Consider the following 25,938-nt stretch of genomic DNA (forward strand, 5'->3'; position numbering starts at 1 on the left):
TGTGGGTGCACCTGCTTAGAAGAAATAGTGACAAACTGGGGCCATGTCTAAAAGAGGGTGACTAGGATGGTGAGGACTGGAGGTCATGCTGCATGAAGATCAGAAGAAGGAACTTGGGATATTTAGCCTACATTGCAAAGACTTGATGGGAAGTAATGGTGTGACACTGTAGATATATTAAAGTATTTGAAAGGTTGTCATGTGGAACTAGCATTAGAGTTGTTCTGTTTGGCTGCTGGCTGCATAGAACAAAACTAGGAAAGTTCTAGTGATGCATAATGCATTTTAATTCAAGACTTTCTTACAAGGGGCAGCTGGGTGGTGCAGTGAGTAGAGCACTGGCCCTGGAATCAGGAGGACCTGAGTTCACATCCAGCCTCAGACACTTGACACACTTACTAGCTGTGTGACCTTGGGCAAGTCACTTAAACCCAATTGCCCTGCCTTCCCCCCCTCCAAAAAAAAAAAAAGAACTTCTTACAAGAACTAGCTCTCCATGGGGAATGGAATGCATTCCATTCTTCAGGTTATGGAGACAAATGACGGTGGTGGTTGTTGGTGATCTGAGGAAGTTGTGATGTCTCATCACTGAATGAGGCTGAGTGACTTTTTTAGGGGACATTTTAGAGGGAAATTGTGCTTTGGGTTGAGGTTGGACTCTTGAAGCCCTTCCAACTCTTAAGCCACAGGGCAACGGAAGAGGAGGCCCAGGGCAAACCTTTTGCGTGGTTTTCTGGGAGAGATATTTTTCCTGTTCCCTGAAAGAAAAAGCCCAGACTCTTCCATAGCAGGAGTAAAAAAACCTCTTTCATCCTAAATTTCTCTCCTGGGACAAAACAGTAGACAGGCATTGCCTCGGGGAAGAGAGGAAGAAGGAGACTTAGGAGAAAGGGAATACAATAGGAAGGGAAGAAGAGACATATTTTTTACTTTCAAATATTTACTATTGTTTATGGTCCTTAAGAAAAAAATCTAGCCTGTAAACCCCAGGATATCTTGGGAGGTTTCAGTGATCAAAACTGAAATCCCTTTGGCTCTTATTGATTGGCCAGCAATGGTTGTTGTCCTTTGTTCCTGAAGAGGACCAAAATGACATTACTGTGTTAGAGTCAAGTTACAATGCGTCCAAACTGTTTCTGATCAGACCAATATGAGCTCGGAATGCTCTGCTACAGGACAGGCACAAATAGTCCATGTGAACATTTGGAGTGGATTCTCTAAATTTGTATCTTGCATTTCTTTTGAGCTACTTCAGTTCTCCTTTGCCCATAGAGCACAGCACATTCTCTGATGATTTTCCTCATCGGGGTTGAAAAACTCACAAACATCAAGACTGGTTTGACGAAAAAATTCAGAAGCTGCTGGTGACTTTGTACAGGCCTCCGTCACTTAAATCCAGTTCACTTGCATGTTATGGCATCATCTATCTGTTGTCCTGATCCTCTTCCAGAATGAAGGACAAACAATAACATTCCTTTTTTTTCCCCCAGGAGGAAGGCAGGGCAATTGGGGTTAAGTGACTTGCCCAAGGTCACACAGCTAGTAAGTGTGTCAGGTGTCTGAGGCTAGATTTGAACTCAGGTCCCCCTGACTCCAGGGCCGGTGCTCCACTCACTGCACCACCTAGCTGCCTCCAACAACATTCTTTAACTGTGCTAACCTTTAAAGATTTTTCCTCTGGATTCATGTAGCATTTATTATTTTGAACCATATACTTTAGTACTTTATGTCCAACAGGTGTTTCAAAGTTGTCTAATGTAGAGGTTTCCAGTGTGCAGCCCCTTTCAAGGGTGTGTGTGGTAACCAATCTGAGGATGGGAAAATATGTCACATCCCATCCCTTCTATGGTAGTCAATCATGAGGCTTGTCTCCAACACACTTTTGTTTCCCAACATTCCAGTCTTCCTCTTCTGAGCCTATTTTCAGCACCAGACATTTATAACCTAAACCAACCATTACCCACAGCATCTGTAGCAGGTGCCATATGGAAAATTCCATCCTCACTCCCCACCCCCCAATCCCCCCAGGTGAGAGCTTTGTACTCCTCAGCAGTGACCTGTGAGTAAGATCCCCTGCCTCCCTCTTTTTCACTTTGGGTGGGACAGAGTGAGTCGTACAGGATGAGCAGGCATGGGTGGATTGTGAGCTGGATCAGAGTACAAAGAGGCAAACTTGGGTCTGATTTCAGGGAAAATGGTCTGATAATGAGAGCTGTTCAGAAGTGGAGTGGGCTGCTTTGAGAAATGCTGGGTTCCTTCTCCCTATAGGTCTTCAAGCAGGGACTGGGTGCCCATTTGTTCAGGTAAGTTACAGTGGGGAGGGTCTTCCACAAACCTGCCCCTACATCATACTTGCTTGTTATTGTTGAGGGTGTGTTGTCACCATCTTACTGTCATCTCTCCCTGCTCACACTCAGTATCCACATAACCAGTTACCAGATTCTGTCATTTCTACCTCCGCACGTCTGATGTGTCCCTTTCTCTTCTTCAGCACAGGGATCCCTCTAGTTCAGACCCTCATCACCTTTGCCTGGAGTATTGCAGTAGCCCCTCATTGGTCTCTGTGCCTCTCATTTCTTTCCGTTCCAATTCGTCCTCCACACAGCTGCCAGTAGTTTAAGAAAGGAAATTGATGTTAAGAAATGTCAATTAAAATGAGAACTTCCATATACATAGTAGACCAGAAAAAGAATTGCATATGAAACTGAACTTCTATGTGTACAGCTTGCTCTTTAAAAAAAAAATACATAATAAATTCAACATCTTAACTTTCAAAGCTGTTTTGCTTATCTGTGCTGTCAGTGATTTTCTTAAAGGTCTTATTGAACCAGGCCACTCATGTACTCAGTAAACTTCTGGGACTCCCTCTTGACTTCAGGATCAAATAGTGAGTGATCTTTAGCTCACAGTTTAAAAATTCCTACTTTTTGGTGTGCATACTTATTTATTTGCACAGTAGTTCATTTATGTTTAGGATAGAGACTGGACTTAGTTTTTATTGATACAGAGAACTCCCTGTACCAATCAGGTTAGCACCTTCTCTGCAAGTTGTGATCCATAGTGGCCTAGAATAGCAGTTGTTGAAGTGTCGTCTAGGATCCTCTTAAGGATCCCCAATTCCCTTTTTGGGGGAAGTGGAAACTATGTCGTTCGGTTGTTTCTGAGTCGCGTCTGCTTATTTCTGACCCATTTGGGGTCTTCTGGGCAGAGATACTGGCATGGTTTGCCACTTCCTTCTCCAGTTCATTTTGTAGTTGAGGAAATTGAGGCAAACAGGCTTAAGTGAGTTGCTCAGAGTCACACGGCTAGGAAGTGTCTGAGTCTAGATTTGAACTGAGGAAGATGAGTCTTCCTGACTCTAGGCCTGGCACTCTCTCCAGTGTGCCACCTAGCTGCCCTTTTCTAATAATACTGAGATATTATTTGCATATTAGAGTATCTCAGTCTTTTCTACTATTTGTATGAGGCTGGATTTTCTTCATATACTTCAACCAAAACATTTCGCAACAGATTGAATGTAGAAGCACAGATGAAGATCCAGCTGTCTTCTATTAAGGCAGACATTAAAAAGATTTGCAAAAATATTTAAAACAGTGTCATTCTTCTTACTAATTTTTTTTTTTGTTTTATCAGTCAGGAAGCATTTATTAAGAGCTTACTTTGTACTAGGTACTGTGCTAAAAAAACACGAAAGACAGTCTTGCCCTCAAGGAGCTAAGAATCTACTGGGGGAAGACAAAGAAGGAAGAGGAGGGAAGGTACCTGGGAAGGGGGACTGATGAAATTCAGAGTAGTATACCTAGGTGGGAAACAAAAAGATGGCTAGTTTGGAGGTGCTTCACCTTCAGTTCAGAGGAATTGAGGGTACTGAGAAAGTATTAGTATCAAGGCAGATTTGATCTTGGGGATGAACAAGCAGTGGAGCCCAGGTGGGAGATAGTTAATTATTTTTTTTTCTCACAAAAATGTTATTTATTTTCTTATATTGTAATGGGTTTATTTCAAATGAATAAATATATTTAAAAATTATCAATTTTAATTCTAATATGGTAAATACTGATAGATATAACTCACATAAACAAAAATTCTTTGTGGAGTAGTCAGTAAATTTTTGGAGTTTAAAGACCAAAAAGTTTGAGAACTGCTGGCCTTAGACCATTGATTAGATTTGCTCAAGGTCACATAGCCATTGTGTGTCTGAGATGGGACTTGAAACCAGATCAACCTGTTTCTGAGACCATCTTTCTTTCTGCTTTGCCACACTACTCCAATACATGTACATAATTTATGAAAAAGTAAATATATGCACATTGGCGGTGTATACTCAAATTTTGTTTCACTGTTAAGAATGTGTGATCAAAAAAGATTGGTGACTACTGTTCTGGTTCATTGGCTTGTTTCACCTGGATGGACTTTGCTTTATAGAATGTTAGTTAGAATTCAGGGGGGAGGAAAGTTGGAGATTATTCAATTCCATTTTAGGTGTGAGGAGACAGAATCTCAGGTAGAGGGGACTATTAAGTCATTACAGAATCTGAAAGTCGGAAGGATCCGGAAGGCCATTTCCCTCTCTGTAATCATCAGCAAGTACTCATCCAGCTTCTACTTGAAGAAAGCCCTACTACCTCCTGAGGCAGTCCATCCTGCCTTTGGATAGCTGACTTAGGGGTCTTCCTTACAAGGCCTATACCTACTTCCTATTGCTTTTGACTCTGTCACCTGTGGCTGAGCAGAACAAATCTAATACCTCTTCTACTTGATAATACTTCAGATATTTGAAGGCCCCTACCCCCTACCACTCTGCTTTGAAGTTTTTCTTGGTCTTCAGTGGAACCTTCTGTGGCCTGATCTCTAGTTTTGTCGCCATCTTGGTTGCTCTTTTCTAGAGGTGTTCTAGTTTCTTGAGTTCTAGTCTCATGGTTTTTTAGTAGCTCTTCAATTTATAGATTTACTTGTTGATTCAACATTTATTAAAATGACCTCCTCAAAAAGGTGAAGAGCCTTCCTCCAACGTGGCATCCTAAACTTATGTGTATATGTCTTGAACTCCTCAAAAATCTGTACGTTCTAAAGTTGCGTGTGATCATATCTCATATTTGGGTCTCAGTTTCTGCATCTGCAAAATGAAAGGATTGGGTTGAATAAATGCTAAGACCTTTTCTAGCTCTGAACTGTTCTTTGATTTTACTTAATGTAATGGGAAGCAGAGTGGGACTTTGTTGTTTTTTGTTTTGAAGTGCTTCTCAGCACTGAGGCAATCAAGTACCTTTGATTGAGTTTTGCCTTTGTTTGTGGGAAGGCCCACCCCTTTAGGTCACAAGAGATGTGAAGCTCTCTGACCCTGCAGAAGTATATATATACTCTGAGGTTAGCATTTTGTTTGGGCTCACTCATTGGAAGCGTGTTGGTGTGGAGACTTTGGGTATCTGAAGCAGCCCCCCCAGCTTTGAAAACCCAGATGTTGGTGTTTCTCTCTCTGGTAACTATGTTTGTATAGCTTTGGTCAGATAGCTAGAAGCCTAACAAGATTTGTGTTATTTGCTTTGTTTATATTTTTTTCAGTATATATTTGCTCTGAAGTTTAGGGTGCTGACTTTTTCCCCTGCACTGAGTGAATAATATATGTATGCTTAATTAAAGTAAGATTTTTAACCCCTTAAAGTTGCTTTCCCTAGAAAAGCAGATCAAAGAACCTGTGCTGGCAGCCCTCCTGTCATTGGTCTTACACAGTCATAGTAGTGGCAAGTAGCATTGTTGTTGCACTCAAGGAATCAATAAATAATCCAGTCCCTGACTTCAGAGTGCTTACAGTTTCCTAGGCAAGTAATAGCAGACAAAACAACAGAATAGGAAAGTTATCGTCAAGAAATGTACTTGATCCATGTTGTTGTATGGTGGAAAGAGCCCTAGATTTCTGGTTAGAAGACCTTGGTTCAGATCTTTACTACCACCATCTAATTAATTGAGTATTACTAGCCACCTCCCCTTTCTTAGCCTCCATTTCCCTCTAAGTAGGGATAGCTTAAGTTTCCTAATAAGTAGTGATATCCGGTGGTTTTGAAGTAGGCCCACTGTACACCATACAACATTGTGAGGTCACTTCTTAGGTCCTATTTTCTCTTTTCTAAAAATGCAGATATTAATACTTTTTCTTTTTAGCTGTTGGAAGGTTTTTATAGTAGCATTGATTTTTTCAAAAAACATTTTTCTTATTATAAACTTAACAAACAACAAAAATGAGGAGATTTCCATATGCAGAGAAAGGACTATGAATTATGACTGCCACTATGAAAGGCTTGGATTTTTTTTTTTCGTATTTCAGATTTAACATGGTATTTCCAGCATTGGCCTCCATGTCTGTCTTCTTGTTTCTGTTCTTCTAAAATTTCTTCCAGTCTGTTGTTGTTTAAATCTCTACTTTTTAAATGATTTATTGACACTCTTTTTCCTTTTCTGTTATCACTGTCACTACCACCCACTCCCCCCAGACTCTTTCTCCCAAAATAAAAACCTCCTTTATAACATATAGTCATGCTAAATAAATCCACACATTGCCCATGTCTCAAAAATGTATGTCTCACTCTATACCTCTAGTCCATTACCTCTTTGCTAAGAGGTGGAAAACATGATTCATCATCAGTTTCCTGTAGTCTTTGTGTGTATTGTTCTCCTGGTTCTGCTCACTTCAGTCTTCATCAGCTAATAGAAATCCTTCCATATTTCTCTTCCATTGTTTCTTATGGCTCAATAATCTTCCATTACGTTAATTTACCATACTTCGTTCAGCCATTTCTCAGTTAATGGATACTATGCTCACTTTGTTTGTAGTTCTTTGCTGCTACAAAAAGTGCTGATATAAATATTTTTTGTGTTTATGACTTCTTCAGTCTTTGATTTCTTTAGCATAGAAGCTTAGTAATGGTATTGTTAGGTCAATGAGTATGTTGAGTTTAGTGACTTTTTGGGTCTGGCTCCAAATTACTTTCCAGAATTATTAAGCTATTTCCCAGCTGCTCAAACAAAGCATTAGGGTGTCTCTCCTTCCATAACCCCTTCAACAATTATCGTTTCTCTTTTTTGCTATCTTTGACAGTCTGATGGATATGAAGTTGAGTATTAGAGTTCTTTTAATTTGCATTTCTCTTATTATTAGTGATTGGGAGTATTGTAGCTTACTATCCTTTTTCACCCAATCATTAATCATGTATTAAGCACTTACTATGTGCCAAGCTCTGTGCTACGTGCTGGGGGTACAAAAAGAGGCAAAAGACATTCCTTAACTCTGTTTATTTTCTTTGACCATTTATCTTTTGGAAAGTGGCTCTTGTTCTAATATATTTGTATCAATTCTCTACCTATTTTTGTCACAGAAATTTGATGTGAAGATTCCTCCCACCCTCCCCCCAGTTAACTGCTTCTCTTCTAATTATAACTGCATTGATGTTGTTTGTGCAAAAGCTTTTCAATTTCTTGTCTTAAAATTGTCCATTCTGTTTCCTATGATCTTCTCTGTCCCTTGTTTGGTCAGGTACTCTTCCCTTATCCTTAGTTGTGAAAGATATTTCTGTCCTTGCTCCTCCGATTTGTTTATATAATATGACTTTTTATATTGAAGTCATGTGCCCATTTGAAGCTTATGATGGTATGTGATATGACTTCTTGAAACCTTATTTCTGTCAGACTGCATTCTAGATTTCTGGAGGTCGGCAGAGAGGTAGATTTGAAGATCATCAGCCTAGAGATGGTAATTAACAACATCATGGTAAATACAAATACCTGTGGAAGACATAGCAACCCTGATCAGGACAGTGACCAACCACAGTTCCATGATGAAGTAAGCTCTCCATCTACAAAAACACAGATAATAGACTCAGAGTGCAGAGTGAAGCATATTTTCTTTTCTTTTCTTTTTTTTTAATTTGGGGATTTTTTTTTTGCTTGACTACATATTTGTAACATTTTATTTTCTTTGCCTTCTAAATGAGTGGGAGTGGGGGAGGAGTGAGGGGCAGAACATGGAACAATCACTTATTCTTAAGGACTTTATGTTATTCTGGGGGAGCACACGTGTACATAAATGAATATAGTGTAAGGAAAACTGAAGAGGGCCAAAGGAGAACAATAACAAGGGGTGACTAAATGGAGACTTCACTGTGGAGGTGGCGCTTGAATGAAGGCCTGATAAAAAAATAAAGATTTTAAGAGACCTTCAGGAGGCAGTGAACTTCAGACCCCCATGGGAGGATAGCAGGTAGGAATTAATAAAGAAGGAGGTAAAACAGAATATAAAACTCAAGAAATGGCTCATAGCCCAGTGTGGCTGGAGTATAGAGTCCAGAAAGAGGAATTATGTGATGTAGGTGGGAGCCAGATTGTGAGGAAATGCTGCAGGTTTTTATTGAATAGTGATTCTTTGCTCTAGGAATTGAGAGTCTTTGGATTTATCAAAATCTGTGCTTATGGGTCTCGTATAACTAATTTGTTCCTTTGATGAACTTAAAAAAATTTTTTTAAACCATTATCACATGGCTTTGTAGTGTAATTTGACATCTGATGCTGCTAGGCCTTTCCACTATCTTCATTATTAACCTTTTATTCCTCCAGATTAATTTTGTTATATTTTTTTTAACTTCTATAAAGTAAGTCCTTGGGTAGTTTGTCAGGTTTTTGAAGGCTTGGGATGTTTTGCCTTTATTTGTATCCTCTGGACTTAGCACAGCACCTGGTTTAGCTGCATAAATGGCTTAAGTAGTTGTTTAACTGCTTGTTAGCTTGGCTTGATTGGTATGGCACTGAATCTGTAAAGTAATCTATCTTTATTTCTATAAAGTGTTTTGTAATTGTATTTACACAGTTCCTTTGAATTGGTATCTGAATTCCCAGATATTTTAAATATTCTGTAATTATTTTGAATGGAATTTTGTTTTCTGTCTGTGAACATCCTCAAACACTAGAGGGCCTTCCAAAAATAAAATCTGTGGACCTATTTGCTTTATTACTGATCTTACTGGAAAGGCCTCTAGTGTTTTGTAATATTAATTATTTTCATTCCCTATCCTACAGTATTGTTCTTTCTAAAATGTAAAGGACTATAGAAATATGAGCTGTTCATACTTTAGTTGTAATTTACTTAAAAGTCTAGTACATTTCTAAATAGCATTTAAATAGCCTGTCTGCTTTCAATACTTTTAGGAACATGAAACTTTCCCTAGTTCTCTGCTCCTTTCTGTATATAAGCTATTACTTAGATATCTTTTTGTTGATGAACAAATATATTATTAGTGGTATTTAAAATCTGACAGTTACCAAAGCTTTGTACCAGTTACTGGGCGAATGCTTGGTTTACCACTATAATAATTGTTAATTTTCCAGCACTAAGTAGGTTTTAGCCTTTGGGTGCAGGTGCAGGCTTTCTTCTTGTCTTCCCAATGGTACAAGGCTGCATTTCAAGTCTGTGTTTCATCTACCGTGAAATTCTCCAGTATGAAGCCTGGATTGGGTTCCCACGGCAGCTGTGTTGTTCTGAGAAATCCCCACCCTCCTCTTCCAGCTGCAAGAAGAAAGTTTCTTGGCTGTCCAAATGATAACCAGGCTGCTTAAAAATAGCAGTGTGTCTTCTGTTCTGGCCCCTTCTTGTCAGGGGAGCCCCAGAAGAAGCTCCATATTACTTCCAACCTGCTCTCATTGAACCTTTGGCTGTTTTTTCCTTCTTGTTGGAGTGGCTCAGCTATCACTGGTGCTGTTCTCTGTCTTTTAGAGGCTCTAGTTTGTTGGCTTACACAAGTTATCCTTGAATACTTTGAAGGCCCTATGATTTTGTTGTACTGAGTAGTTCTTCAATGGAGGCAGATTGTAACCTCTCCATACCTTCATTGGTTTTTATAAATTTCTTTGGCCAAAAATATTCAGGTCCAAGTGATGAATCTCACCTAGCTAAGGTTAATGTTCTAATGACAGTTTGCTATTATGCCATTACATTAATATGATGAGGTCAGGGAACCATGTTTTTAGGGGTGCTCAAGACCCCAAAATACCAACATGCTGGGTCCTGCTTGAATGAATTCAACTCAAGCCATCTCACAGCCAAAGAAAGACAAAGTTTGTTACAGATTCGCCATAATGGGTTGTCTTAAGAAATCTCACCCTTTGTGATGCTTATTTTCACAAGCAGGCCAGATTCAGTCTGAGTCTGAGCACCTTCATGGAAGCAAGATGAAACTTATATACAGAAGGATTATGGTCGGAGGAGGGGTTTAGGGAAGGTCTTGAGAAAGAGTCTGAGGAGGAGCTTGATGGGACTAGGGTGAGGTCAGATGGCAGGAACCAAGAGAATGGGATTAAGGGGGGGAAGTAGCTGAAGGCTACCTGGAGATGACAGACTGTGTAGGGCTAGGCTAGTTTAAGGGCAACAGATTTGGGCAAAGACATTTTGATAGGATCAGGAGCGGATTTACCTGTACAATGGAAGGCTAGGCTAGGTTAAGAGTAACCTAGTTTAGAGATTTGGGCCTAGCAACAATGAAAGGCTTATGGCCTCAGGCAAATCTAATTGTAAGATTCAGGAGTTCTAGGGGGCTCCCACAGTCTAAACCCCATCAAATACATTACATTTTGCTTAGCCATGCCCCAGTTGATGGACACCACCAGTTCTTCCAGTTCTGTGCTCTTCTAAAAATTGCTGCTATAATTCATTGCTTTATGTGTAGAACTTTTACATCCTTGGGGTATGTGCCCAGTAATAGTATTGATGGATTAAATAATATGTACAATTTAGTGACTTTTTTGTTAACAGAATAACTAGACTTGTTCTCAGCTCCCATTAGTGTGCCTTTTTTTTTTTTAAACTATAATGGCTCCTCCAGTTTTTACCATTCTCATTTTTTTGTCCTGTTAGCCTGAGTGTGAGGTGAAACCTGGGAGTCGTTTTAATTTTCATTTCTCTTACTAGTGGTTTGGAGCATTTCATATGGCTATTGGTAGCTTGCAGTTCTTTTTTTCAAAAACTGCCTGATAAGGATCCCTTTTGAAAAATTAATGAACATGAAAGGATTTATTAAGAAGTGCCAGGTACTGTGTGAGGTGCTGGAGATAACAAACACAAAGGAGGATCAATTCCTATCCTCAAGGAACTTGTGTTTTGGAAAAAAAAAGGGGTGGGGGCAACAAATATAAGGGAATGGTGGGTGGCTAGGGAAGGGAGTTTTGGTCTGAGAAGTCAGAGGGGATATTGGGTGTAGCCAGAAGGCAGCCATCCAATCTGTTTTTTGTTGACTAATAGGATAACAGCCATAGAGATAATAATGGCTTCTACCTCCCAGGGTTGTGGGATGAGCAAATGAGATAATGATCCTGAAGTGCAGCTCTTGGCACTTAGTAGGGCCAGATAGGTAGCTGCTATTTTTCTTATTCTTATTCTTACTTCCCCAAATCTTTATGGCTCCTGATCTGTTCATTTTACTCTATTACTACAGCGGTTTCTCAAAATATTGCTGTAAAATTGAGAAATCTTTTTATACTTTGTACTTTTCTTAGTGTACTCATACTCCTTATTGTGATCCTTTGACCCTCACAATGGTCCTATAGTAGGTAGAGTAGGTGGCACATATCTCTTTTCTATAGCACACACTCTGACTGATCAGTTCCTCAGTCTGCTAATTTACCATGACCTATTCCTTCACCTCACCTCATCCCCACAAAGAAAGATGGTCATACCTTTGATCTTGTGTTGCTTCACAAAGGTACCATCCCCATGTTTGTGGACTCTGAAATTCCCTTATCTCATAACAGTCTGTTGCCTTTCTGCCTCTCCCTCTGTCTTCTAATACCAAAACCTCCAACTTCAAGAATTCTGAAATTCCTTTATCCTACAATAATCTATTTGTTTTCCATCTCTCCCTGTGCCTTCCCTTTACCAAACCCTACTTGTGACCTCCGGTCCTTTGATTCTTCACTTCTTTCCCAGGCCATCCCTGTACTACCATTCTCTCCTCCACTCTTTACACTTTTCATGACTCCTTGGCAAACATGGTCAAGCCTACTCTTCTCTTGAGTTCCTGGCTTTGTCACATCATGATTGTGCCCTATCCCACCTCAGTCTTGGCTGACTCCCACCTTCTGACACCTTGACTCCTACACACCTACTGTTGAAAGTAGATGGAGAAAAACATGCAATCATTCTAATTGGGTTTACTATAGATTTATGTTATATAGCCCCATCTGGGCCCTCACTGGTGCTGGGCAATACTTCTGCATTTACCTTATCAGCTCACCATCCCATCCTTCGAAGCAGTACTTCAAACTTTTTCTTCTTGACTCAAATTTCCTATGGCTCTCTCTCCCAGCGGAGAACCATATCTCATGTTTTACAGAAAAAATAGAATCCATTTGCTAGAAACTATATCTTTTCTTCTCTTTTCCATCTCCTTTCATTCTTCTACCACGATTTCCTTGACCTGTGGCCTTACTCCTTACCAAGACCCATCTTTCACCTGCATAAGCAATCCTGTTCCTCCAACAGATTGCCCCTTCTATCACTTACTATAATTTCTCCCTGTCTCCTTTCTCCTTCTTTTCTTCCTACAACCATGCTTATGTCTCCTCCATCCATAAAAACCCCTCACTTGATCCTTCCATCCCTACTATCATCTTATATCTCTTACGTCCTTTGTAGCCAAACTCCTTAAAAAGAACGTCTTCAATAAGCGCTTTTGCTGTCTCTCCTCTCACTCACTTTTTGCTTAACCCCTTACAGTTTGTCTTCTGACCTCATCATTTTTAGTAGATGCTTAATAAGGATTTATCCATCTACTGACTGACTTAAAGACTCCCTCTCTATTCACTAAGCCACTTAGTACAATGCCTGGCACATAGTAGGCACCTAATCAACATTTATTGGCTGACTCATTTATAGTTATAATTCTCTTCTGTACAGTCCCTTCTTCCACGGATGACCACGGGTGAATTTTGTCCGGGGCTTCCATTTTCAGGGCCGGCCAAGGCTAGCCAAGCTTTATTTCTTCCCAGCTATTGGATCGTGCACTTTACCACCCTTCCCCTTGCTCTTTTATGATTATGCCCCTCCTCCTTTCATGCGCTCTCTTCCCGCTTTAGAATGTAAACTCCTTGGGGGCAGTGGTTAGCTCAGTGTCTTCTACATAGTAGGCACTTAACCTCTTGTTGCCTTGCCTCGCCTTGCTTTCCAGCTTTTGCTGGACCAGTTCCCAGCTGTTTCCCCACAGCCCCCCCAACATTGGTCATGTTTCCTTTTTGTAAACTTTGCCCATTTGGTGAGTATGAGATAGTTTCTTCAGAGTTGTTTTCATTTGCATTTCTTTCATTGTTAGTGACTTAGAGAATTTTTTCGTGCTGCTGTAGGGTGGATTTCTTTCTCTGAAAATTGCCTATTTATATCATTTGATCATTTCTCAGTTGGGGATACATGACTGTGTTCTAAGATCTAAAATTCCTCACGTCTGTGAGCCTGTAATTCTTCACCAAATAGTTTCTGAAGAATCTTATTTGTAGATTAATTGGCACTGGCTTTGGTAAGGTGTATGTGACCTACTTACAGCATCTTTGGTCTCAGAACCCAGAGGGCTGTAGTGATGATGAAAGGTCGGTGATTTATGTTATAGGTGTGTTCCTTAAGAATTCATTGTAAATAAAAAGTTTTGTAATGGATTGAAAGCTCATATTTTCCATGGAAACTAAACTACATAAGGGAATACTAAGGTATTTCTACTCCTAGTTAATTTGTTTTGTAAATTTATATTTTTATCTCTTAATTTCTGGGAGAGGCATTGACCCATAGTGAATAGAAAGAGCAGATCTCTGATTTGGGAAGAGCTGAGTTCAATTCCACTTCTGACACATACTAACCTTGTGATTTGGGCAAGTCACTTGGCTTGTAGTTTGCATAAACAGTCACTGATTTGCCTTCCTTGAAAAAAATTTCCTCACCTGGAGTACCCTACATCAATGAAAGCATATTTCTGGACAAAGTAAAAATTAACATTATGTAATCTTAAAGATTTTTTAAGTGGTTCCTCAGATAGCTCTAAATCTAGGAATCTTTGCACCATACATGCTAGGGAAGTCGATATGGAATATGGAAGAACATATTGCAAAGGGGAATGGTAAGCACTGGCATAATGAAGGTTTCTTTCATTCAGCCATTCATTTCTATCTCCATTTGTGACTTGCATCTCTGCCTGGATGTCCATTTGGTTTCTCTAGCTCAGCACATTGAAACTGAACTTTTTTTTTCTCTATAAAGTTGATCTTCCTTCTGATATCACTGATTAGTGCAGTGACATCATCATCCAATTTCTCATGTTCAAAATACTAGATTTGTTATTGATTCTTTCTTCTCCATCTTCTCCTATACCACATAAAGACCAAGTGTTTATTTAACTAAAACGGACCAACTCTTGTCTATTCCACCTTCTTGCCAGCACCCACTTCGACTAGGGAAACAGCCTCCTAACAGGTTTTCCAGACTTTTCTCTCTTCCTTCTATAATCCAATCTTCATACACTGCCAGGCTAATATTTTTATATAGATAAAGCAAACAAACAAACATATATCTCCATTGACAGAGGAGTAAAGTTTAAGTTTCCTTGCCTGGTATTCAAGGGCCTTCTGCAATTCAGTACCCCTCTGTATTTTTTTTTAATTAATTAATTTATTTATTTTTAGTTTACCACACACGGTTCTACATAGTTTTGAGTTCCAGATTTTCTCCCCTCCCTCCCCCCTCCCTCCCCAAGACGGCATGGAATCTCATATAACTATCATGTATAACTTCGCATTGAATTAATTTATGCACTAGTCAAGTTGTGGAGAAGAATTATGACCAATGGAATGAATCATGAGAAAGAAGAAACAGAACCAAAAAAAAAAAACTCCAAAAACAAAAACAAAAGAGAAGCAAAAAAGGTGAGCGTGTAGTGGGCCTCAATCTGTATTCAAACTTCACAGTTCTTTCTCTGGAACCCCTCTATATTTTAAAAATTTATTTTATTTTGAACTTAAGCATCAGATAGAATAATTTCCATACAGAAAGTCAAACAAAATAAAATTGTACATGAAACTGTGAGCTTTTACTATATACAGCTTGCATTTTCACAATGAATACAACTTAAAACTTTGAAAGCTGTCCTACTTACTGATGTTTCCATCTAACCTTCCTTCTGTCCTCTAATGTGCATTAAAAAAAGTTTCAGTGGCACTTTGTTTTTTCAGTAGTGCATAAATGTTCCATTTTTCCCCTACAGCTCCTCCAAAAGTTATTTTTCCTTTTTGGGGGGTCATCTTTGCCAGTCGAATGGGTGTGAGACAGAATCTTAGACTTGCCTGAATTTTGTCTAAGTATTTGTGATATATAGCATTTTATATGGTTATTTATAACTTTAATGGCTTCTTTACAAAACTGCCTGCTCTTATGCTTTGACCACTGATCTATTGGGAAATGGCTTTTGTCTTATGAATTTGAATTTTATCTTGGATGTGAGACCTTGATCAGAGAAACTTGCTGTAAAATTATTTTTCTAGTTAATCTTTTCTCATAATTTTAACTGTTTTGTACAAAAACTTTTAAATCTCATGTATTAGGAACGATCTATTTTATCTTCTCTTAGCTTTTTTGTCTCTTGTTTGATCATGTACTCTTTCTCTGTTTATAGTTAATTAAAGTTATTTCTTTTCATTTATGGCAAAACTTTTTATATTTAAGTTATATATTCCTTTGCTGTTCTACCTTCCCATCTTCATTTCATATTATCCTTTTGCTGTAGCTAAACTGGCCTGGCTCTAGCCTTGCTTGTACTTTTTCCTGTGCCCAGAGGGCTGTCCTTCCCATACATCCCTGTCTTCTGCTAACCATCCGGTGGAGCTGGTCCGCCTGTCAGGCATGTTTTAGATGCGGGAGACACGGACACGTTCAGGTCTGAAATGTTCGGTAAGACGAGTGACTTCAGGATGGTGGCTCAGGAGGGAGACTCGGATTGAATATCCAGATCGTCGGAGTCATTTGGATGGAAATAATTTCTGCCGTGGTCCTCTGATTTGTTTATACGTGACCGTTGGAGTTTGTCTTGGTACGTGTTGTGAGACGCTGGTCTGTAACCTGTTGCTGCCAGGCTTCTTTCTACTTTTCCTAGAAATTTTTCAAATAATTAGCACTTACTGAGGTCTTCGAATTTATCCAATACCGTAGTCTGCTGTTTGTTTTTGTAAGTTGTATGCCTAATGAAGTATAATGTTTTGTAATATAGTTTAAGATCTGGTATGACTAGCTGCCTTCCCATTTGTTTTTCATCATTTCCCATGAGATTTTTTACTTTTGTTCCTTCGGATGAGTTTTAATAGTTTGGAATGGCATTGAATAAGTAAATTAATTTAAGCAGCATTGTCACTTTTATTATCTTGACTTAGCCTATCCAAGGGTAATTAATATTTCACCACTTATTTAGGACTCTTTATTTCTAAAAAAAAAAAGATACAGTTGGATTGATATAGTTCGTGGTTGAATCTTTTTAGATACATTCTGAAATATTTTTTAGCTTCTCTAGTTATTTTGGATGGATTTTTTATATTTAGTTCTTCTGGCTGGGTTTTGTTGGTAACCAAAAACAATGATGATTATGTGGATTTATTTTTTAAAGTGCAACTTTGAGGAAGTTATTTTTTCAATTAATTTTTAGTTGACTCTTTTAGTTTCTTCATGCATACCATATCAGCTCAAAACACAGTAATTTTGTTTCTTCTTTACCTATGCTTATTCCTTCAGTTTCATTTTCTTATTGTTAAAGCTAGTATTTCTAGCACTAGATTTCTCTCTGATGTTAGTAGCATTTCCCTTTAGATTTCTCATTACACTGTTTTGTACCTCTAATACAATTATCATGTGATATTTTATATTTATAGCTATATATGCATGTGTCTTATCCCTTACTAGAGTAATTAAAATGAATGAAATTCAGACAATTATTAAGCCCCTACCAAATGCGCAAATAAAAAATCGAAATGTAACAGTCTGTTATTCCCTAAAGGAGATTACGTTGTACTGGGCACAATTCAGTAATTGCAAGATCATTTGAGGAGAGATCTCTAATAATTTCAGCTCCTTGAGGTCAAGGTATATGTTATCTAAACTTATTATGTTCCCCATATTCCAGCACAGTGTTCTGTAGGTGTTTGGGAAATGTTTAATGATAAGGTCACTTCAAGCTCTAACTTTCTTCTAAGAATGTATGTTCCATATGTGTAGAGAATGTTTCATTCATTGTATTTGTATCCCCAATGATTAGTATAGTGCTAGGCTTGTAGTAGGCACTTAATAAATGCTTTTCGATTTACTCTGAGTTTGTTCCTCTTTTCTGTAGCATCTCTGGCTGATTATTATTTAAAAGTCCCAGCTTCAGTATTTCCATTGACAGTGAGCTTGCTGTGTAATGAAACTAGCCTGTTGCACTGCTGAATGGCTCTTACCGTTAGAAAATTCTTTTCCTTACGATGAGTCAAATTCTACCAGACTGTAACCAGTCTGGTCATCTTGTATGAAGAAGATGGGAACATGTTGGAAATGTTGTACATGGTGACAAGACTTGAAAGGATTTTGATCTGTAGCGGTAGAGGGACTTAGACTGGTGAGGTTGTGGATCTGCCCTAGTATCAGAAACTATCCAAATAAGTTTAGTTTGGCAGATGTGCTGAGATTTCTTTAAGTCCACTAGAAAAGATATGTAAGCCTTTCCAGATTCCAATATTGGCTTGGCAGGAATGACTGAGTTTGTAGGTGTTTATGACCTGTGTTGGGTCTCAAAAGAGACGTAAAAGTTGTGAAAGCAATTATCATCCTGCTGTGTACTGAAACCCCCTGCAAAGGGTGGGGTTGGCTCCTTAGAGCATCAGTTAACATATTTTCCTGTCAAAATCAATGTTGAATACATGGTCAGGTTGGCTTATATGTTGCTAGTAAACTTCGAAGCAATCACAAGGTTTGACTGGTCATGTTACATTTTCAAGAAAGGATTTCATTCCTTTACGTGCCTTTTATTCTAGTTAGCTTTGTTTGGTCAAAACAACATGGCCATGGGCCCCCCAGGTAAAGGGTTTGACATGTTTTGAAGGTGGTTAGCTTTACTCTCTTTAGGATGGTGGTACATTTAACTGTTTAAAAATGCTAGGGTACTTATCTGGAAGTTTAAGACTTTATCTGTGCCCAAGAAAAACTATTTGAGGAACAGGAAATTGCACTCTGCGTAGGTATGTTTTAAGGTGCTTATTTGTGTGATGTGGATGATAACTCTTTTAGAACAGGGCTTTTAGGCACCCCCCCCCCTTTTTTTTTAGTGTCATAGGCAGTCTGGTGAAGCCTGTGGATGTTCTCAGGATAATTTTTTTAAAATTCATAAATGAAGGAAATACTAAATTTCAGTTAGAACTGAGTGAAAGTGAAGTTGTAGTAAAGTTTTAGCGCCCCCCCCCCCCCATATCCCATCCTCCCCCAAGTTCAGGGATTCCTTATCATGGACCCAGGGTTATGAGCCCCTGCCATCAGAAATTTTGAGAGCTCGAGTGGGTATTAAAGGATCTGGAGAATTTGGATAGGTAGATGGGTGAGGGCATTCCAGGTGAAAGGCTAACAACTTGAGTAGAAACAACAGAGGTGAAAATGAGTGGGATTTAGTATAAGTGAGGTGTGCCCCCCACCCCTCCCCACATCAACCCGAGTAGTTGATATTACTTAGTGTATACATGAGGCTTGAGGAAAATTACAAATCATTTAACAATTCAGGTTTATATTCTATTTTTCTTTGAAACAAACACTGTCAGTGGATGAAGTGGATGGGCACAGGGAGCAGAGTTGAACTTTCTGTCCCAGCAATTCTTCCAAGTGATGGCCTGGATAAATATGAAAGAGGCATCCTCCAGTGTAGTGAGTTGTATTTATAGTTAACAAAAATATGATCTCACCCCAAACTCTCTCCCTTTAGTCTAACTTTCTTAAAACACATGACAGCATAATTTGTTGCCACACAAGAGCATATTCTTGTGTCAAAGTGGCTATTCTTTCCCAGATATGGGTTAGACTAGATGACTATTGGGGTTCCTTCTGATTCTTTAAGGAGTGATAACAAAATAGTGGTTGTTTTTATTTGATATGCTATAGTGTAGAGAACCCTGGACCTTGAATCAGGGGCATAGTTTCAGCCCCAACTTTGCTTCTTAACCCCCTGGATGACCTTGCCCAAGTTAATTTACCATTTTGAGCCTCCCCTTTGATTATCCCTAAAATGGAGATGATGCTCCTTAGGGCTACTTACCTCACAGTTACTGCAAAGCAACATTTCAGAGCAGTAAGATGGTGCATAAATTTTTTGGAGGTGGGTGGGTCTTGGTGCCTTGTTGTCTCCTTGGTGTCTATTTAGCTTCAGTGGAAGCTCCTTTCCTCTGTTTGTTTGATGCCCTTTGGTTGAGTCATGGGAAGATTTTCATGCTCTTAGGTGTGACTAATTTTCTTGAGAGGCTGCTTCCTTATTTGTCAAAGTAACATCTCTTTTTTTCTTTCTTTACAGGAAAAGGGGCATAGAAGTTGTGCAGGTGAGTAAAGATTGTACTGTGACTGATCTCTATTAGAAAATCAACCTCCTGAACCTCCTAAGTCTAACCTCTTTCCCCTTTATCCTGGGAAATGATTAGACTGATTCTCTTTTGGGGAACACCTTTCTATTCCCTTTCTTCTCCCAAAGTACATCCCCCCACCCCCCAACTCCTGTCAGCCTGTTAAACTTGGCACCAGTTTTAAAGAGAAGAGTAAGTCTGCCTTTATGGGGCAAGGGAAAGAACTTCAGCATCCTTCTGGTTAAGCAGTTATTCCGAGGTTTTGACTTCTTTGCCTCCAGTGCTCTGGAAAGGTTTCTAATCTTGTAGTCCATTTGGGGCAAGGGAGGAAGGTTGTAAAGAAGAGATGTCTGGATTGAATTTAGGCGACTGAGTGGGAGGTAAGGGATAGGGCAAGGGCATGAATCTCTTTGGACTGTAATATTTTGGTTTTGGAGTGATATGATCTGTCTTATTTATTTGAGGCTATTTCTTTGTTTAATTCTCATTTTGAAGGAGCTGTCATTAGATATCTGATTAGCTAAAGAATTTCATGATACTGTGGGTAGAGAGGACCACACGTTTGTTATGATATCTCAGTAGGTTTCCTGTTTGCTTGAGAGTGAAACTGGTTTAGTAATGATTTTGGTCCAGAGAAATCTGGGGTGGTAGTTCTTATATTCAGTTTTGGGAAGGAAGCAGCCATTTATTTCTATGGCAAGGAGGGGATGGGATACACTGGAGGAATAGGGATGTGCAATTCAAGCCCAAGAGAAACTTTAATAAGTAGAATTGCTAGGATCACTTGGTCATGTTTTCCATGCATTATAAATGACTCTATTCTGGTGTATTATTTTGAAATTCTTTTTTCTCTTGCTGTTAAAACCATAGAACACACTCTTGTGGTTTGGCATATTATTTATAGTGAGATAGAAGGGAGAGTAAAGAGGAAAATGGGGGCAGCAGAAGCAGTGCCATTATTTAGGGTTCAGGTGTGGCACATCTCTGCTCTCCAGCATCAGACTTACCCCAGGGATGAGAAGGGCCCAGGAGGCATAGAGCCTCTGGTTTTGATCCAGAGATCTAGGAAGAGTGGTACAAACTACGAGTCTTGGGACCAAAGTTGAATCCTCTGGATGTGTCCAGGAGAAGTAATTGTTTCCTCAGGAGCCTGAGGACTAGTAAGGTCTAAGGCCCAGGGTTGGATCCTTGATAATGTTGATTATTCACTTGAAACAACAAAACTAATTAAGCCTTTTGGACAGCTTTATATTTGAATACATAAAGTGCTCAAACAACTGCATACCCTCTTTAACTATAGCCCCTAACACCCCCCCCCCCCCCCCAACATCCTGTGTGCATTTATCCCCATCTTTTATATAGTGTGTTCTCTTTTTTCTGGCTCTATTTTTGGCTTCCTGTAATTTTATATAGCTACTTCTAGGCCTCTTCTTTATATTCCTCTTATTGAATTCTAAGCAGCTCCCTATCACCTCTGCTTGGTGTTCAAAGTCCTTCATAATCTGGCTCCTCCTTCTACCTTTCCATTCTTCTTACACCTCATTCCCCAACACATTCTTTGATCCAGTGACACTGGCCTCTTGGCTGTTCTATGAACAAGACATTCCACTTCTCAGCCCTGGGCATTTTCTCTGGCTGTCCCCCATGCTTGGAGCGCTCTTCCTCCTCATCTCTGCCACTTGCTTCCCTGCTTTAATTCTAGCGTGGTCTGTCTTTTAATTATTTCTTTTTATCATGCGTGTAACTTATTTGTATGGGTTTGTTTGTATGTTGTCTCCTCCATTAGTTTGTAAGCTTCTTGAGAGAAGGGACTGTGTTTTGCCTCTTTCTGCAACCTTAGAGCATAGCACACGGTGCCTGACACATAATAGTTGCTTAATAAATGTTAATGGATTGGTTAATAATTTTATATTGATGTCCTGTACCTTTTTCCATCCATTTGACTATATTCCTTATGGAGCTAACATCAACCATGGTGGGGAGAGGAGGGAAGACTTGGAGGTGGGTAAGAGGATGTGTTGGTAGCAGTCAGTCCTTGTGCCATCTTGGCAACACTGTAGATCAGAATCTTTGTTTTAAGGGGGTCCCAGAAATAGTTTTGTAGCACAAAAAAAATTAAGTAACTGGAGGTAGGAATGGGCGAAGTTCCTAAAACAGTAGATTGACTTCCATCCTGGTGTCCCTAAACAAGGCAGTATTGGTTTTTCTATAGCCTTTCAATGCTGACTTTCACATAGTGTCTGTTAATGACATCAGGGAGCATGATTTGTAATAAATCTGGAAAGGTAGGTTGGGGACAGGTTGTATAAAGCTCTAAGTGCCAAACAGAGGATGATTTGGCCCTGAATTGGTGGAAGTTTACCTGGAAAAAGAGATATTATTACCTTCTGGTGAGTAGCTAATCCAGTGCAGTCTCTAGGAGCGAATTTTATTGTGAGCTGCCTCAAAGAAGGTCCAACTCATATTCTCATCAATTAACAAGCACTTGAAAGAGAAGAATACAGACCCACATTTCCGCATTCCTGTTTACATAACATCTGAAACTGTAACAACTCCTTCAGGAGGCGCTTTTAGCCTCCCCCTTTATATATTCCATATCCAAGTTCTTGTTTATACAACATCTTAAACCATAATAGCAACTCACCAGCTTCAGGTCATTACTTACTTATTCCCCCATTGTAAATATGGTGAGGCGTGAAGCTCGCCAATTAATGGAGCTCTTCAGATTGCACTCATGGGATCTAGATGTAGAGCTCAATCCCAGAAGAAAAGGCTTGGTCAGGCCTGGCAGCAAAAGGGCTGCCAACCAGTGAGGAGACTTGTATTATGTTGGAAACCTTTTAAAAAACAGGTACATGTAACAGTCTGTTGTGGAAATAAAAACTCAGTGAGTAAAAAAGAAACACTGATTATAATTATAAATCAGCCAAACGAAGATGCTGATTGTGTTTTTTGGTGACCTGAGCGCAGTGAATTACTTTACAGTAAATCCTAAGACTGTATGTTGGTGTATGAGAGTGTGTGTGTGTGGGGGGGGGTGAAGGGGTGTTTGTCTTGAGGCACACTATTAATCTTTATTATTCAGGGACTAGCAATCCAGTACATAAATATTGTGGGCCTCACTTTTATTTTTTTAAGCAAATTTTTGTTGATATCCAGAATTTCTTTTTTAGAATAAATTTTTATTTATCTTTTGTTTCTGTATCACCTGAATTTTTTCCCATAATCTCTTCCCTTCCCTTTCCCTCTTCCAATGGAACCATTCTGTATATAACAGTATTTTTTAAAAGAAATAAAAGGGGAAAAGTGAGCAACATCAATTATTACTGCATCAAAAAAGGTCTGAAAGTGTGTGCAGTGTGCCGTACCCGTGGGTCTTCCTTCCACTCCTGCAAAGGAATGAGAGGGGGACGATTTCCTAAACCTCTCCTCTGGGGCCATGCTTGTTCTGTCCAATTTTGCAACATTGACTTTTCATTGTTTTGTGGTTCTTTCCGCTTAAGTTGTTAGTAGTAATTGCGCCTATTGTTTCCTTGATTCTCCTTTCTTCACTTTGTATCCGATTGTGTAAGTCTTTCTAAGATTCTCTGTATTCGTCATATGGGGGGGAGGGGCAGTTTTCTTTCTGCTTTCCTTTTGTCTTTAAGGCACTAAACTAATTGTAAGCTGCTCATATGATGTACTAGAAGGAGCTCTGAACGGCTAGGAGACCTTGAGCCTGCTCTGAGTTCTGTCCTTAGCTGTTTGACCTAGGCCAGGTCACTTGCCCTGTCTGGGCTACAGTTTCTTCAATTAAAAAATAAAAGGGTAGGATAGATGGGTAGGATTTGATTTTTTAGGGTTCTTAAAATGCTAAAGCATGTGAAACTGAGCTTCAAAGAAGGGTGACTTGCTTAAGTAGAAGAGCTGGAATTCAAGCCTGGTTCTTTATATTCCAGGTCTGGTGTTCTTTTCCAGATGTACCACAGAGAGGATGGTGGCATTTGGCTCTGAACTGCTAGAGGGAGTTTACCTTGGGAAAGAGATTGGCAGTACATATCCCAATGATAACCCCTTTTGATTTGATGACTTTTCATCCCAGATTGGAGAAGACATTGTGCACATTAAAATGTGCTTAGAGTGCTTTGTAGAAATTGAGTGATTCTTTTAAAAATCTCCTTTTGGGGGCGGGGGTAAGAAAGGAGGGAGATAAGGAAAGACATCAAGTGAAAAGGTTAAAAAAAATCTAAGTTATTAATATAGAGTTTCGGAACAATTCTGATTGGTTTAGATTGGAAAGCACCATTGGAAAACCTTCCCCTCCCCTCCCAAAAAGCAACAAGAATAAGAAACAACCCAAACAATCCAAAAAACATACCTGTTAATATTGGAAAATGCAAAAACATTCGCAATTTTCATTTTCTTCATTCATAGGTAATTAATCAGTAAACAAGCATTTCTTTAATATTTACAGTGTGGCAGGCATTATGCTAGGCTTTGAGGATACAAGATGATAATGAAAACAGTCCTTTCCTTTGAGGTGCTTACCGGTCTAGCTGATGGCCATAACGTGTACATTTAGGCACTTTTGAAATAGACACTGGATAAGTTTGTGGGGAAGTCAGTAGTTGCTGGGAAAATTAGGAAGGGGTTCATTTAGAATGTGCTCTTTGAACTGAGACTTGAAGGAATCCAGGATTTTAAGAGGTAGGTGAATAGGATTTCAGATTTGGGGGAAACAGCCCGTCCAAGGGCATGGAAATTGGAGGTGGAGCGGGTGGGTAAAAGGCTGGTTTGGCTAGGCTACTGTGTGTGCAGAGTGGGGAGGAAGGTGTTGTGAAGCTAAAACATAGTTTGGGGGAAGAATGAAGAGAGGATGGATTGGAAAAGAGATGTTATTTCCTTGTGGTAAGCATCAGATTTGCTGTAGTTTCCAGCAGTAGATTCTGTTGTGAACTGCCTAGAAGAAAGGCCACTCATATTCTCATCAATAAACTGTCATCTCGAAAGAGAAGATACAAACCCACATACCTGCATTCCTGTTTGCGCAATATCTGAACTGTAACACTGCAACTTCAGGAAGTTCCCAGTGTTGATATCCCCTTCAAATCTTTGTTGTGAATATATTGAGGCTTGATACTCAGGTGGCAACCTTGAGCCTGGTAGCTGATGGGAGTTCTCCAAGGTCTAAGTACTAGAAGGGATGAGAACTCAGAGGTCATTTTACAGATGGGGAAACTAGTGGTCCGGCCAAGGTTACTCCTTTAATTCCAATTCTGATTAATGACTGGCATGTAGAAATGACTTTGGCCTATGTCTGTACAGATAGAAGGCAAACCTTGATCTGACCCTCAAGAGTTTTTTCCAGCTGTGGTAGCCTAAGTATGTGTCTTTTGTCAAAGGACCCACTGAGCTATGTTCAGGAGCCTCTAGAAGGTTGGTGACCAGGTAAAAATGATTTCCTGTGATGTGACGAGCATTTGTGAAAGGAATACTGTCCTTGTGCCTCCATTCGTACACTTGTTTGTCAGAGATAATAACTTACTGTGGTTACCATATAGGGCTGTCTTGGGGAAAACAGGTTTATCTTAGAGTAATTTATAGAATCCAGTATGTTCCCTTTCCACAACAATCTATTCCATTATGATGACAACTGGCGTTTTGTTTCCTCCTAGAGAGATTAAGGCTGCCTGCCTACCCTTCACATAAGCAACTTGTGGCTTAAAGGGACACTCAAGGACACCCATCTTTGGACCGTCACAGGAAGAGGAAGTAGGGTCCTTTGAAGGGACTATTTTTTGGTATTGGTGCTTCTGTTTGAACTCTCTTGTCCTCGCTCTTCTGAAGGTTCTCGTGGGAGACAGTTGAGGTTTGGACTTATCTAGAACATGTTCCTCACTGTAAGGCCACTCCATATACTAAATAGTATAACTCTGGTTATAGTCATTCCTTCTCATCCATATGGCAGACAACTGTGGTTTAGTCTTATTTAGCCTAGGGCAATCAGTGCAATAGCACTGATTAGTTTCTCATCCCTAATAATCAGGAGGCACTAATTAGTGAAGGTACATGGGAGATGATGAAAGATTCCTGGCAGATTCCAGAAAAGGGAATGGTTGTCATTCATGAGAGAGAGAGACTTGGCTATAACAGAGAGAGAATGTCGCATGGAAGAGTGGGCTGGGAAAAACCTGGAGATCTTCCTGGATATTCTCTCTCTCTGTCTCTCTCTCTCTCTTCCTCCCCCGCCTCTATGTATATCTCTATCTCTATCTCCCTCCCATCCCCTCCCCTTCTTTCTCTACCTCCTCCTCATCCCCTTTCCTTCTTCCT

The 25,938-nt window shown here is 39.6% G+C and overlaps 1 protein-coding gene across 2 annotated transcripts in view; it reads left to right on the forward strand.

Moving 5' to 3' along the window:
• Positions 1–25,938, forward strand: part of ITPK1 (inositol-tetrakisphosphate 1-kinase) — a 310,259-nt gene that overhangs the window by 64,639 nt on the left and 219,682 nt on the right. For both annotated transcript variants that reach the window (XM_036734679.1, XM_036734680.1), the window contains exon 3: positions 19,581–19,605. In XM_036734679.1, coding sequence (XP_036590574.1) covers positions 19,581–19,605 — 25 coding nt within the window. The remainder of the gene's footprint in view (positions 1–19,580; positions 19,606–25,938) is intronic.

Source organism: Trichosurus vulpecula, chromosome 8 (genome assembly GCF_011100635.1).
Source record: "Trichosurus vulpecula isolate mTriVul1 chromosome 8, mTriVul1.pri, whole genome shotgun sequence".
Lineage (NCBI taxonomy): Eukaryota > Metazoa > Chordata > Mammalia > Diprotodontia > Phalangeridae > Trichosurus > Trichosurus vulpecula.